General features: G+C 41.7%; 1 protein-coding gene across 1 annotated transcript in view; it reads right to left on the minus strand.

Annotated features, from left to right (window-relative positions):
- Window positions 1–1,771: 1,771 nt before the first annotated feature.
- LOC103544047 (uncharacterized) overlaps window positions 1,772–16,599 on the minus strand; it is a 31,383-nt gene continuing 16,555 nt past the window's right edge. The window contains exons 6-7 of the mRNA XM_070573614.1: window positions 14,089–14,206; window positions 1,772–5,433 (exon numbers count right to left, since the gene is read on the minus strand). Of these exons, the coding sequence (XP_070429715.1) occupies window positions 5,245–5,433; window positions 14,089–14,206 (307 nt within the window). The 3' untranslated portion in view covers window positions 1,772–5,244. The remainder of the gene's footprint in view (window positions 5,434–14,088; window positions 14,207–16,599) is intronic.

Genomic DNA, 16,599 nt, shown 5'->3' on the forward strand with positions numbered 1-16,599 from the left:
AAGAAAACACCAGGTCCATACAATATCACTGGTGAATTGTATCAAACATTTTAAAAAGAAATAACACCAATTCTCTGCCAGAAAATAGAAGGGAACACTTCTCAACTCATTTCACGAGGCCAGTATTACCCTAGTACCAAAACCAGACAAAGACAGTACAGGAGAATAAAACTATAGTCCAATATGCCACATGAGCACAGACAAAAAAATCCTCAACAAAAATATTACCAAATAGAATCTAACAATATATCAAAAGAATAACAGGTCATGACGAAGTGGGTTTAACCCAGGAATGCAAGGTTGGTTCAACATTTGAAAAATGATCAGTGTAATCTAGGATATTAACAAACAAAAGCAAAAGAAAACAAAAGCTCATACAGTCATATTAATTGATGCATAAAAAGCATTTAACTGTCGGAGTCCAGCTCCAACAGAGTCCAGGTTCCTGAGTGATGCATGGCGTCGGTGAAGAGATTGAGACTGTAGTCCGAGTTGGTGGAAGCATGTCTGAAGGCTTTATTGTCAAGAGTGTGTTTATATATATTTTGAGGATTACACAAGCGTCTGGGATATATCTATTTTCTCCCCTGAAGTAGCTTGATTTTTCCCCATGATATCATTTTCCTTCCTTAATTTATCTGGGTCATCAGCAGTTTCTAAAGGTTACTTCCCTTATTCAGTCCTGGGAAAGAGCTGTTCTTTTCATTTTCTGGATGAGTGCAGTTAATATTTATAGATCTCTACAGTATTCTTTGTAGGGGGCGAGACTCAGGTTATGTTGGAGGATGGAACAAGCCTTGGGGCAAAGGTGAGCCAAGGTACGTTTAGACCAGGCACATACAGGTCCCCACATCCTCTTATATAACTCCCACACTGAGACATCTGACCCTTTAACCCTCTTTCCATCTATTTCTTTCCAGCTCCCCCACGTGTCATCATAGTCCCATCTGTATTTCTTACTTACTTCCAACAGCCATTGTTCTATGTTTAGAGTGGATTTAGGTGTGGGAGGTAACCTCTGCATAGCCCTGTTCCCTCGGGGATGGGTGGGGGGGGGGGGAGGGTACCGCCAGCGTCCTTCTACCTTAATAGCCCGGGGTATTTCTCTGTCTGCAATGACTATAGGGGAAGGCAAGGGGATAGGCCCACATTTGTTTGGGAAGGGTCTTCCCCGATATCCCAGCTGAATGTCCCTCTTTCTTCGGCAGGGCCCTGGGGATGTTGAAGGAGTGTTAGTCAGAAGAGGGTCTTTCTTGTCTCTTACAGTGGGATTCACCTTTCCCAGCAGATTCCCCTGGGTAAGCACAAGTGTCATGAAGAGAGCCAATACAGCAACTAGTAACAGCCGTTTGAGCAAGGAGGACCCTCGGCCGTCCCTGCAGGGGTGGCTTTGCAAACTCCCGTGCTTCGTGTGCCCCGACTGTGTTGCTGGGCTGCAGCAGTTGCAGGACGGCGTCTGACATTTAACAATATTTAACATCCATTTATGATAAAAATTCTCAAACGTAAAGATAGAGGGGAACTTTCTTAACCTAATATAAAGCATTCACCAAAAAAGCCTACAGTTAGAATTATACTTACTGGTGAAAGACTGAATGCTCTGCCCCTAACAAGGCAAGGCTGTCCACTCTCACTCCCTGTCTTCGGCATTACATTGGAAGTTCTAGCCAGCAAAATGGACAAGGAAAATAAATAAAAGGCATACTGATTAGAAAGAAAGAAATAAAACCTTACCTATTCACAAATGATAGTAACACCTACATAGGAAATCTTTTCTTTTTTTTTAAAGATTTTATTTTTTCCTTTTTCTCCCCAAAGCCCCCCTGGTACATAGCTTTATATTTTTAGTTGTGGGTCCCTCTAGTTGTGGCATGTGGGACACCACCTCAGCATGGCTTGATGAGTGGTGCCATGTCTGCGCCCAGGATCCGAACCAGTGAAACCCTGGGCTGCCGCAGTGGAGTGCACAAACTCAACCACTCGGCCCCACCCCTACATAGAAAATCTTAAGGAGTGTACAAAAAAAAAAATTCTAGAAGCAATAAGTGAGTTTAAGAAGGTAGCAAAATATAAGATCGACATTAAAAAAAAATCAATCAAGGGGCCAGCCCTGGGGCATATTAGTTAAGCTGGTGCATTCTGCTTTGGCAGCCTGGTTCGCGGGTTCGGATCCCAGCACAGACCTGCCTACACCACTCGTCAGCCACACTGTGACCCACATATAAAGTAGAAGAATATTGGCACAGATGTTAGCTCAGGGATAATCTTCCTCAGGAAAAAAAATCAATCATATTTCTGTATACTAGTAATAAAAATTTGGAAACAAAAATTTTCAAAATGGTACCATTTACAACAACTTCAAAAAGTGAAATACTTAGGTAGAAATATACAAAACATGTAGGACCCTATGCTAAAAACTACAAAATGCTGGAGAAATGTACTGTACTCATGGATTAGAAGTCTTGCCATAGTTAAGATGTCTGTTCTCCCTAAACCAACATATAGATTTAATACAATTCCAATAAAAATCCCAGCACGATTTTTTTGGAGATGCAGATGAGCTGATTCTAAAATGTATACAAAAGGCAAAAAATAGAATAGCCAAAATGATTTTTTGTTTTGAGGAAGATTAGCCCTGAGCCAACTGTTGCCAATCCTCCTCTACCTGCTGAGGAAGACTGGCCCTGAGCTAACAGCTGTGCCCATCCTCCTCTACCTCATATGCGGGATGCCTACCCCAGCATGGCTTGCCACGCGGTGCCATGTCCACACCCGGGATCCGAACCGGAGAACCCTGGGCCGCCAAGAAGCGGAATGTGCGAACTTAACTGCTGTGCCACTGGGCCAGCCCCAGCCAAGATGACTTTGCAAAAGAAGGACAAAGTTGGAGGACTCACACTACTGGATTTTAAAGCTTACTATAAGCCTACAGGAGTTAAGACAGTGCGATATTCTCAAAAGGATAGATATATAGATCAATGAAAGAGAATAGAGATTTCAGAAACAGATCTGCACAAATACGATCAGTTGTTTTTGTCAATGGTGCAAATGCATCTTGATGCAAAAAAGGTAGTCTTGTCAACAAATAGTGTTGGAACACTTGGACATTCATAAACAAACAAATGAACAAAACTGAACCTTTCCTCCCACTTAAAAAAAATTAATTCAAAATGTGTTATATATGTAAGTGTAAAATGTAAAACTATCGATTTTTTAGAAGAAAATGTAGGAGAAAATCTTGTGACCTAAGTTTGGCAAAGAGTTCTTAGGGTACAAAAAGCATGATCCATAAACCAAAAAGAAGATAAATTGTACTTAAAAATTAAAAGACACTGTTAAATGAATGAAAAGACAAGCTACAGACTAGAAAATACTTGCAATCACATACTTGACAAAGAACCTGAATCCAGAATATATAAAGAACTCTCAAAATTCAAAGATGAGAAAAACAAAAAAAAAAAACAGAATAAGGAATAGATAAATTTGAAAAAACACTTCAGCAAGGAAGATATATAGATAACAAATAAATACATGAGAAGATGTCAATATCATTAGTCCTTTGGGAAATGCAAATCAAAACCACAATGAGATACCACTGCTCACCTATTACAAGGGCTGAGATGAAAAAGACTGACGCCACCAACTGCTGGTGAGGATGTGGAGCAAGTGCAAGTCTCATACTCAGCTGGTGGGGATGTTAAATGGCACACACACTCTGAAAACAATTTGACAGTTTCCTTAAATGTTAAACATTCACTTACACCTCTATCCAGCCATTCCACTCCTAGAAAGTTTCCTGAAGAATTGGAAGCATTTGTCTGTACAAGGACTTACACGACATGTTCATAGCAGATTTATTTGTGACAGCCCCAAACTGCAAGCAACTCAAATGTCCATCAACAAGGGAATGAATAAACAAATTGTCCTATAGCCATGTAATGAAATACTACCAGGCAATGAAATGGAGTGAATCACTGGCATCTGTAGCAACATGATTAAATCTGGAAATAATTATGCTGAAAGAAAGAAGCCAGAGGGGAAAATAAGAATGTCTATTGTATGATTCCATTTTTATAAAAATCCTCAAAAATGCAAACTAATCTTTAAGTGACAGAGCAGATCAGTCATTGTAGGGACCTGGGGGGAGGCACAGAGGGGCTGGAGGAAGTGAGGACACTTTTGGGGGCAGTGCATACATTCATTATTTCAATTGTGGTGACAGTTTCATGGGAATATATAAGGCAAAACTCATCAAATAGCATCCTAAAAAAAAAGTGTGGAAAAAAATCCCTGTTTTTATTTACTGTAAATCTGAGCCACAATCCCCCTGGGTTGTGGGAAATTCAATCTCATCCAGTGTCAGCCCCTCCACCCTGAGGGCTGCACCAGAATCCAAGAGACTTGCATGGTGCCCCCCAAAAAGCAAGCCACCCCGCCTCTGGGGCATCCCCGCTCCCAGCCGGTGTTCCCAGTCCCTGGCCGCGTGCCCCTCCCCCAGACTCAGTTCTCAGCTCCTGGCCCCCGACAGTTCAGCACCTGAGGTGAAGGTCATTGGTTGCCTCACTCTCCTTTTCCTCGTTCCTTTACCAAGTAGGCTGTGTGAAAGATGCAGAGAACTGAAAAATTCCCACTGATTCTGGAAAGACCTTAACTCCCTACTGTTCCTCTCCATCCCAAATGGTAAATGCAGCTTCACCAAAGCACAGCTCAGGGTCTGCAGACTCGCAGCCCCTGCATCCTATTCCCTACTAACACAACCTCAGTGTCCTCAGACCCTGAGAATTTGAATAGTGCCTAATTACCCGAGCAAGGTGAGCTCTGACTGACCTTCCCAATCTTACCTACACATCTTTCAGTTCCTGGCTCCCTACAGAACATTCTGGAACTCTTCCTACTTTGCAACATCTTAATAAAGGCTAAGCTAATGGCACTTACATGGTTTTCCCCCTCACTCCACAGTCTATATGTGATGTCTCTTCTAAGCCCACAAACGTAAGTCTGCTTCCCAGGAGGAAATCAGTCCCACCAGGGTCCAGGGACGTCCCCCTAACTGAGAATGTTGTGAGGGAAGCTCTGTGCAAGGCCCAGCCCTGGCCACTTCCACACCCACCCAACCCAGCGTGTCACCCTATGTCCCCACAGGTTGATTCAGCCTAAAGGACACTTCCCACTCTGGACTGCCAGAGTCTCAAGGCTGGTGTACAGAGCAACAGAGAGTCTGACTTGGAGACTATTTCTCAGCTTTTATGATGTTTCTTGAACCAGGGCTGCAAGTGTTGGGGACCCTTTAGTGCTTGTTTTTCGCAGGCCCAGCTCATCACAGTCCAGGTTTGAGGTTTCTTGAAGTCTGTGCCTTAGCTGTTTTCTCCTCCACTCCATGCAGAAGGCAGCAACTTCCAGTTCGTCTGGATCTGGGGAAGCTTGTCTCAAACCCTGGAGGAGAAAAAGATAATTAAGTACCGGGTGACACTGTGCACACTTCCCCAGTGTCAGCTGATTGGAGCTCTTAGGGGATTCCTCCGAGTGAGGTTGGGGTTGGTTTTCTGATGATCTGGAATAGAGATCAAGGAATCATGTTGCAGAGGTCTTCTGAATTGGAGCCCACTCATTCTGAAAGGAGCAGCACAAGAGAGCAAAGCATCTTATGCTTGTCACAATAGAATGTTCTGTGTAGTCAATTTTAAAAAAATTCTCTACCTCAAATTCGCCTCCTTTTGGATCTTGCTTTATTCATTTTGCTTTACACAAACCATCCAAGGGTCTCTGGCTGGCAGCCTAAGCAGAGCCAGGACACAGGTGTACACTGCAAGCCCTCAGCCTGGCTCTCAGGTCCCCTGCACTCAACTGGCCTGGAGGGCGGGACGCGGGGACTGGCCCCACCTCGGGTGGTGCTGCAGGATGACTGGGAGGCTGTGGCTGCGTCCAGCGTGGGAGGGAGAGACGCTGCTCCACAGAGGCCAGGCCTGAGCTTTTCTCTCAGCCTCCTTTATATTCAAGAGACTCTGGAACTTGCAGCTAAAATATGCATATTTTCCAAATGCTTTTCACCAGGTGTGTCTATTTTTTGTACTCTTTGAACTTAACTGGTACAACGTTTCTTTAAACTTGAAAATTCTCATTCTATTTATTTAGCACCTCCACGCACTAGCTCACTATTCTAGGTCTGTGGCTTCATGGAGTTTACATTCTAATAAAAGAGCCAGAGAAATATATAAATGCAAGGAAAAGAAACAAACAGACAACCACAAACTGTGCTAAGTGCTACGAAGGAATTGTACAAAGAGAGGAAACTGGGTGTGATTTAGTTTAGATATAGTGGGGGCGTTTCATCCCTCTGAGGAGGTGGGAGTTATGTTTAAGCCTAAAGGATAGAAGGAGCCAGACATGGGGAAATTTGGTAGAAGCGGGGGGCTGGGGTGCATCTCACACAGGTGTAGCATGTGTAAAGGCTCCGGGCAGGGTGTCCCATTTCTGGCCTCCGCTTAGGATATAGAAAGCTGGAAAGAGTGTTACTCCCACCCTAACAATAAGAAAAAGTCAGATAATTCACAAAATCATAACTTTTCTTGAGCTCATGAGAGAGTTGAGGTTGAAGGGCAACTCACTAGCCTGGAATCTAAGAAAAGACACTCAGGAGAGACAGGGACACAGCACTGGCTCCTGAGGACAGAGCATGGGAGGAAGATGGGGCTACCAAATATCTGATGAGAATATTTTAGCTAAAACTCTTAACAAATTGCTAATGGCCAAGTGTAGACTAGCGTGGGTGTACAGGACCCATGGGAGCCAGAACACAAGAAAAAATACACACTTATTCACAGGCTTTCTCTAGGCCCTCCCCTGGTGCTCAGGAGAGATTTGGAACAGGGCAGGAGGCTGGGAACGCCTCTGTTGCGGTGCAGGCTTTGGCAAGGGGAGCTGCCACCATTGCAACAAAGGCACGAATCCCTGCCCACATTTGTCTCCTTATGGAAGAAAAGCTTTACATCACCGAGGGAAGGAGAGCAAACCCTGTCATCCCCAGGGCACAGGTCAAGACCATCGCAAGTGGAGAAAGGGAACAGAATACATCCCTCTACCCTGGGGAAGCAGCAGAAAATTGTCCTGAATTCATACTGTTAAAAGTCTCCTGTTGCTCTGGGAGGAGCAGGATCACTGAGAAAGCCCCAATCCTGAGACGTGGGGATACCAGGCCTGCCTACAACTGAGGCTGATAACAACAGCAACCAACACCGCCACCTCCTCTCTGGGCCAGAGATCACAGAGTCACAAGCAGCAAGGAAGCAATGGGAGAAGCAAGAATATTGGGGGAGACCATCTCTGAGGTGCAGGCTCACAAGGGAAGCCTCAAGTTGAGGGTGGAACAGGAACACTGATATGATCCCTCTGGTAACCCAGACCCCTCACTAAACACAAAGGGAATGCTAGAAACTTTGAAGCCAGTGGTGCACCAAGAGTGTCTATAGGACAATAACACACAAACTCAGCTCAACTCCTGACAATAGTGACTCACCTCCACACTAAACGCCTAGAAGAAGAGGTGTACCCATCTTTGGGTGTAAAACTATTCATTTAGTCTCTACCAGTCTACACACACATCAAGTTTTCAATGGAAAATCACGAGATATGCAAAAAAGAGGAAAAAACCCAACCCACTGTCAAGAGACAAAGTAACCAAAAAGCCCAGACTCAGATATGAGCCACATGTTGAAACTATCAGATAGAAAGTTTAAAATAACTATACTTAATGTTTAATGACTTTGGTGCAAAAACTGGGCAAAATGCATAAATGGAAAATTTCAGCAGAGACAAAAACTATTAGAGATAATCAAATGGAAATGCTAAACGTAAGAAAAAACATGGTGGTGATGTCAGCATCATGGCAGAGTGAACTTGCCCGGGCCTCTCTCCCCTCCAACATACAACAAAAAGGGGCAACCATACTCCAACAGAAGACATTCTAACAACACAAAAGCCTCAGAGAGACACACAGCCACATGACCAAGGGCGGAGAGGCTGGAACCCCCGCCCTCGGAGGAGCTGGAATGGGGTAAGACAGAACTTCGCTCCCTCCCCTAAAGACTGCAGTCACTGCCAGGGAGGCTCCATGAGGGAAGGAGTGGGGGAGGGGTCGCACATCCACAGGATCACCCAGGACTACCACGGCCCTTGAAGCCTATAGGGAAGCCCTCTAATGGCGTGAAAGCTTTAACACAGGGTGACCTCATCAAGCCAAGACTTCAGGAGACCAGGTAGCAAAAGCTGAGCGAGAAATCTCAGACTGCACGCAGGAGAAAACGCCCCTCCCCCATCTCGTACTGCATTGAGCCATTTCTGTGCCATCTCCGCTGAAGGTGGAGGGCTCAGAATGTGCGGATCTTGACCCCCACCTGGTGGCGATAGGCTGTAAATGCAACTGAATAACATCAGAATGAGAAAGAGCCGACCTTCCAACATCAGACACTACATCAAATCTCCAGACCAGAGTGAAAACAATAAGCACCCAGAACTCAGTCCTGAGGACACAGAAATATGAAAACTAAATGACAATGAATTAAAAATAGCTATCATCAAAAAACTCGAGGTAAAAGAGAAGGTAGAGAAACAATTCAACAAGTTCAGGAGCTACATCACAAAAGAGAGTGAAACTACAAAGAAGAATCAATCAGAAATATTAGAGATGAAAGACACAATGGAACAGATAAAACAAAATACAGATTCCCTGAACGCTCAAGTGGACGTCATAGAGGAGCAAATCAGCATAATCCAAGATAGACATGTTAAAATGCTCCAGACAGAGGAGGAGAGAGAACTAAGACTAAAAAGAAATGAAGAAAGTTCTCAAGAAATATCCGACTCAATGAGGAAATGCAACATAAGAATTATAGCTATTCAAGAAGGTGAAGAGAAAGAGAATAGAGCAGAAAGCGTGTTCAAAGAAATAATAACAGAGAACTTCCTAAATCTAGGGAATGTGAGGGAAATATGTGTGGAAGAAGCTTCCAGATCTCCTAGATTTCTCAATGTAAAAAAACCTAGTCCAAGGCATATAGTAGTAAAACTGGCAAAAGTGAATGACAAAGAAAGAATACTCAGGGCAGCAAGGCAGAAGAAAATAACCTACAAAGCAACCCCTATCAGACTTTCAGTGGATTTCTCTGCAGAAACCTTACAAGCTAGGAGAGATTTGAATGACATATTCAAAACATTAAAAGATAAAAATCTTCAGCCAAGAATACTCTATCCAGCAAAAATATCCTTCAGATATGAGGGAGAAATTAAATTTTTCCCAGACAAACAAAAGCTAAGGGACTTCATAGCCATGAGACCACCCCCTCTCCCCCCGCCACAAGAAATCCTCAGGAAGGCCCTCATACCTGAAAAAAGAAAAAAAGGGAGAAAGGGGTCACAAGACACAGAGTCAGGAGATACATAGGTAGACAGAATCAGAATAGGATAGCAAAAATTCAACTATAGCATTAGGCTAAAGGGAAGGAAAACACCAAAAACAAAGACAATCTTGTCACTTTAACCACAAAGTCACAACACAAGTTGGAATAAGATATGAGAACAATAACTTAGGAGGGGAGGAGGAAAGGGACTGAATCAGTTTAGACTAAGGAAATAAGAGGCCATCAGAAAAGGGACTTATACATGAGATTCTGAATACAAACTTCAGGGTAGCCACTAAACAAAAAAGCAGAACAGAGACACAAAAAATAAATAAGGAAAAAACGAAGAAACACGTCATCAAAAACTACATAATTCAATGGGGAGACCAAAACACACAGGACAAGAAACAAAGGAAATGCAGGAAAACCAGAAAACCAGTGATATAATGACAACATTAAGCCCTCATACATCAATAATCACCCTCAATGTAAACGGGCTGAACTCTCCAATAAAAAGACACAGAGTGGCAAGATGGATTAAAGAACAAGATCCAACAATTTCTTGCCTCCAGGAAACACACCTCAGCTCTAATGACAAACACAGGCTCAGAGTGAAGGGATGGAAAATGATACTCCAAGCTAATGGCAAACAAAAGAAAGCAGATGTTGCAATACTTATATCAGACAAAGTACATTTCAAGATAAGGCAGGTAAAGAGAGACAAAGAGGGGCAGTATATAATGATCAAAGGGACACTCCATCAAGAAGAAATAATGCTTATAAATATCTATGCACCAACACAGGAGCACCAAAGTTCATAAAGCAACTATTAACAAACCTAAAAGAAGATATTTAAAATAACACAATAATAGTAGGGGACCTCAGCACCCCACTCACATCAAGGGATAGATCATCTGGACAGAAAATCAACAAGGAAACAGTGGAATTAAATGAAAAGCTAAACCAATTGGACTTAATAGACATATATAGAACATTCCATCCAAAAACAGCAGAATACACATTCTTCTTAAGTGTGCATGGAACATTCTCAAGGATAGACCATATGTTGGGAAACAAGGCAAGCCTCTATAAATTTTTAAAAAATTGAAATAATAACAAGCATCTTCTCTGATCATAACGCTATAAAGCTAGAAATTAATTACAAGAAAAAGGTGAGAAAGGGACAAAGCTGTGAAGACTAAACAACTGCTATTGAACAAGCAATGGATGATTGAAGAAATTAAAGGAGAAATCAAAAAATATCTGGAGACAAATGAAAATGATAACATACCATACCAACTCATACAGGACACAACAAAAGCTGTATTAAGTGGGAAATTCATCACAATACAGGCACACCTTAACAAACAAGAAAAATCCCAAATAAGCAATCTTAAACTACACCTAACTGAATTAGAAAAAGAAGAACAAAGCCCAAAGTCAGCAGAAGGAGAGAAATAATAAAAATCAGACAAAAACAAATGCTATTGAAACAAAAAAGGCAGTGAAAGGATCAATGAAACAAACAGCTGGTTCTTTGAGAAGATAAATAAAACTGACAAACCCCTAGCCAGAGTTACAAAGAAAAAAAGAGAGAAAGCTCAGATAAACAAAATCAGAAAGAGGAGAAATAACAACAGACTCCACAGAAATACAACAGATTATAAGAGAATACTATGACAAACTATATGCCAACAAATTGGACAATCTAGAGGAAATGGACAAATTCTTAGACTCTTACAATCTCCCAAAGCTGAGTCAAGAAGAAACACAATCTGAATAGACCAATCACAAGGAAAGAGATTGAAACAGTAATCAAAAGCATCCCAAAGAATAAAACCCCAGGACCAGATGGCTTTCCTGGGGAATTTTACCAAACTTCCAGAGAAGACTTAATACCTATCCTTCTCAAGCTATTCCAAAAAATTAGGGAAGATGGAACAGTTCCTAACACATTCTATGAGGCCAACATCACTCTGATACCAAAGCTTGACAATGACAGCACAAAAAAGGAGAACTACAGGTCAATATCGCTGATGAACATAGATGCAAAAATCCTCAACAAAATTTTGGCAACCCAAATTCACCAATACATCAAAAGTCTCACACATCCTGATCAAGTGGGATTCATACCAGGGACACAGGGATTGTTCAACATCCGCAAATCAATCAATGTGATACACCACATCAACAAATTGAGGATTAAAAACCACATGATCATCTCAATAGATGCAGAGAAAGCATTTGACAAGATCCAACAGCCATTTATGACAAAAACTCTTAACAAAATAGGGACAGAAGGAAATTACCTCAACATAATAAAGGCCATATATGACAAACCCACAGCCAACATCATACTCAATGGGCAAAAACTGAGCACCTTTCCCCTGAGAACAGGAACAAGACAAGGATGCCCACTATCACGACTCTTATTCAACATAGTACTGGAGGTTTTGGCCAGAGCAATTAGGCAAGAGAAAGGAATAAAAGGAATGCATGTAGGGAATGAAGAAGTGAAACTCTTGCTGTTTGCAGACGACATGATATTATATATAGAAAACCCAAAAAAATCCATCATAAAACAAATCGAAATAATTAACAACTACGGTAAAGTTTCAGGGTACAGAATCAACTTACAAAAATCAGTTGCTTTTCTATACTCCAATAACGAACTTACAGAAGGAGAACTCAAGAATACAAATCCCATTTGCAATCACAGCTAAAAGAATAAACTATCTAGGAATAAATTTAACCAAGGAGGTGAAGGACTTATACAATGAAAACTATAAGACATTACTGAGAGAAATTGATAATGACATAAAGAGATGGAAAGAGATTCCTTGTTCATGGATCAGAAGAATAAACATAGTTAAAACGTCCATACTACCCAAAGCAATCTACAGATTCAATGCAATCCCTATCAGAATCCCAATGACGCTCTTCACGGAAATAGAGCAAAGAATACTAAAATTCATATGGGGCAACCAAAGACCCTGAATTGTTGAGGCAATCCTGAGAAAAAAGAACAAAGCTGGAGGTATCACAATCCCTGACTTCAAAATGTACTACAAAGCCATAGTGATCAAAATGGCATGGTACTGGTACAAAAACAGACACACAGATCAATGTATCAGAACTGAAAACCCAGAAATAAAACCACACATCTACGGACAGCTAATCTTCAACAAAGTTGCCAAGAACATACAGTGCAGAAAAGATAGTCTCTTCAATAAATGGTGTTGGGAAAACTGGACAGCCACATGCAAAAGAATGAAGGTAGACCACTACCTCACGCCATACACAAAAATAAACTCGAAATGGATCAAAGACTTGAAGATACGTCCTGAAACTATAAAACTCCTGGAAGATAATATTGGTAGTACGCTCTTTGACATCGAACTAAAAAGGATCTTTTCAAATACCATGTCCTCTCAGACAAGGGAAACAAAAGAAAAAATAAGCAAGTGGGGATTCATCAGACTAAAGAGCTTCTTCAAGGCAAAAGAAACTAGAATCAAAACAAAGAGACAACCCACCTATTGGGAGAAAATATTTGCAAACCATATATCTGACAAGGGGTTAATCTCCATAATATATAAGGAACTCACACAACTGAACAATAAAAAAACAAACAACCCGATCAAAAAATGGGCAGAGGAGATGAACAGACATTTTTCCAAAGAAGAAATACAGGTGGCCAATAAACACATGAAAAGATGTTCAAGATCACTAATAATCAGGGAAATGCAAATCAAAACTATGCTAAGATACCACCTTACTCCTGTTAAAATGGCTATAATCACTAAGACTAAAAATAACAAATGTTGGAGAGAGGGTGGAGAGAAGGGAACCCTCATACACTGTTGGTGGGAATGCAAACTGGTGCAGCCACTATGGAAAACAGTATGTAGAGTTATCAAAAAATTGAAAATAGAAATACCATACAACCGAGCTATCCCACTATTGGGTACTTATCCAAAGAACTGGAAATCAACAATTCAAAGAGACTTACGCACTCCTATGTTCATTGCAGCATTATTCACAAAAGCCAAGACATAGAAGCAATCCAAGTGCCCATCGACTAATGATTGGATAAAGAAGATGTGGTATATATATATACAGTGGAATACTACTCAGCCATAAAAAGACAAATTCATCCCATTGCAATATCATGGAAGGACCCAGAGGGAATTATGCTAAGTGAAATAAGCCAGTCTGAGAAAGACAAACACCAGATGATTCACTCATATGTGGAATGTAAACAAGTACCAGGACAAAGAAAACAGTTCAGTGGTTACCAGGGGAAGGGGGTGGGGAGGGTGGGCACAGAGGATGAAGGGGAGCACTTATGTGGTGACAGTCAAGAAGTAGTGTACAACTGAAATCTCACAGTGATGTAAACTATTATGAACTCATTAAAAAAACAAACATGGTAACAGATGATAAACACTTTGACAAGCTCATCAGCAGACTGGACACAGCTGAAGAAAGAATCAGTGAAATCGAAGGTAGGTTGATAGAAACTAGCCAACTGAAACACACAGGATATAAACTGACAGGTTTGGGAAAGGAATGAAGTTGAATTTCATAATTAAGAAGTAGATTTTCCTCATCAATTTCTGAAATTTACCACATTTCTCTCAGCCTGTGACCCCTATGGTGCTGTGTGAATGATGCTATTGGGGTCAGCACTTACCCGGAGACTTGCGGCTTCTGCAGCCCCCACAGTCTTGGAGACAGCACAGAGGAGCTGCTGTGCATTTTCTACCAGGAGCTCTTCAGAGGACTTGCTTCTGGCCAGGGAGGCCTTTACACTTGGGAGTCGACAGGAGGAACACTGTTAACATTGCCCCAAGTAAAAGGTGCAATCCCAAATAAATAAATACCAGAAGGTTTTAACGTGAGCCTCTTCCAGAAAGCTGGGATGCCTTTGTGGGGTCTATTCAGAGAAAGAATGTTCTAAAGGCATAATTTAATATCTTAAAATAAAATTTATACTTTGATACTAAGAAAGTATGACTCACGTAGTATCTATAAATTAGCAAGAAGAAGTAAGGTTTTTTTCTTGAGGTAACATTGGTTTATAACATTATAGAAATTTCAGGTGTCCATCGTTATAATTTGACTTCTGTATAGACTAAATCGTGCTCGCCACCAAAAGTCTAGCTGCCATCCATCACCATACACATGTGCCCCTTTACCCCTTTCGTCCTGCTCCCCACCCCCTTCCCCTCTGGTAATCACCAATCTGTTCTCTGTATCTGTGTTTGTTGTTGTTTACTGAAGAAAAGTTCCAGAACATCCATATATAATGAAAGGGAACAAGAAATTTTGTCTAGAATAGCATTCAGGACTTAAAATAAAAGTTCTAATCAAAGATCGGACTGGTATTTCCTAACTGAATTACACACCTCAATGATATTTGTTTTAAACTGAATGTAACTGAATTTAGTAAGACAAGTTTTTGTTTTACCAATGAAAATGAAGATGCTGTGAAACTTCAGTGACTATCAGTGACAATCTCAGGACTTCCAGAGCCTTTAGAAGATTGAGAGCTTGATGAACACAGGTGTATTAATTATGCCTTTTTATTTTCTGGATTTCTGATGCATGACATCTTAGAGTCTTGCTGACATTGGAAAGACTGCCCCTCCCGGGGTTAGTCAATTCCTAGAGATAGTAAACGACTCACCTGCAAGTGCACCTTCTATATGCAAAGTAGCCAATCTGAAGCCCACAGCCCCACCACCTCCTTTATGGGGCTCTCACACCCTAGGCCACTGTTCCCCTGCCCCAGTCACCCCAGGGCCAGGTACCAGACAGCTAGAGACAACCTCCATACTCCAGAGCCCACCTAAATGATTCAGTGAACTAGCCAATCCTAAACGTGTTTAGCCTGCTTACCCTGCCTTGCCCATTCCTTCCCATGGAAACTGCAATGAAGGCTCCTGTCTGTGCTGTCCCCTCCCTCCTTCTGCTTATTGATTGACCCCGGTGCTTCCCCATGTGGCCCCGCATGGCATGCCATGCCTCCTGTTTCTAGGGACCTGTGAAGGATCTTCTTCCCTCACGACAATCATTTCCATATTTGTGTGTCTTATCATTCCCGATTTAAACAAATCCTGAGTACCCTTACAACAATACTCATACTTGAATTTTAGCCGTTCCTGTATGTTAAGTAGAAAAATCGGGGTAGCTAATCTTGAGATGATTACATACCTGAAATGTTATTTCCTAGGGAACAGTAACCAGGTTTTATTTTTAGTTTAAAACAATTTATACACCCTGGTGTTGGTGATGTTATTTTTGTGTGTGTGTGAGGAAGACTGGCCCAGAAGTAACATCTGTTGCCAATCTTCCTCTTTTTGCTTGAGGAAGATTGTCGCTGAGCTAACATCTGTGCCAATCTTCCTCCATTTTATGTAGGACACCGCCATAGCATGGCTTGAAAAGCGGTGTGTAGGTCTGTACCTGGAATCCGAACCAGGGAGTGTGGGCTGCTGGAGCGGAGCATGCGGACTTAACCACTGCGCCATTGGGCCAGCCCCGGTGATGTTATTTTTATGCCTCACAATAACTGATCACGGTTTTAACTATCAAGCTTTTCCATAAGATAAGTAAATTACTAATAAAAGTTTGTTACTGACAAATGCACCACTGCAGGTATCAAGGACTCAGGTTGAAATGAAATCATTCTATACTGACATTACGATGTTCTATATTATCGACATGAAAGCTGTTACATGGAGACAATTAACAAAAACTGCTCAAGTCCAGATTTTGGGCACATTAAATGAATTAATCTTAACACAAAATCCGTACCGGCATAGTTTTTCTTAGGGAGATGACATTCACAGTGCTTTCACTTTGCAATTAGTGTATTTTTTATAGATAACTGGGACTTCATTAGATATGATTAGTATAAAAACAAATAGAGAACTAAAGGTCAAAATTTAAATGTGATTATAAAGCAGAGATCAGTCATTTGTGTTTGCAGATTAACCGTGAAGTGATGAGAGCACAGCAGCACCCCTGGAGGGAGTGCACAGTGTCGTGAAGGGAGGATGGACCAACGGGGAAGAGCTCCTAAGTTCTGAGGGATACGGTTTTAAAAAGACTCAGGTGCCGGCCCCATGGCCGAGTGGTTAAGTTCGCGCACTCCGCTTCAGCAGGCCAGGGTTTCACCAGTTTGGATCCTGGGCATAGA

This window comes from Equus przewalskii, chromosome 14 (genome assembly GCF_037783145.1).
Source record: "Equus przewalskii isolate Varuska chromosome 14, EquPr2, whole genome shotgun sequence".
Lineage (NCBI taxonomy): Eukaryota > Metazoa > Chordata > Mammalia > Perissodactyla > Equidae > Equus > Equus przewalskii.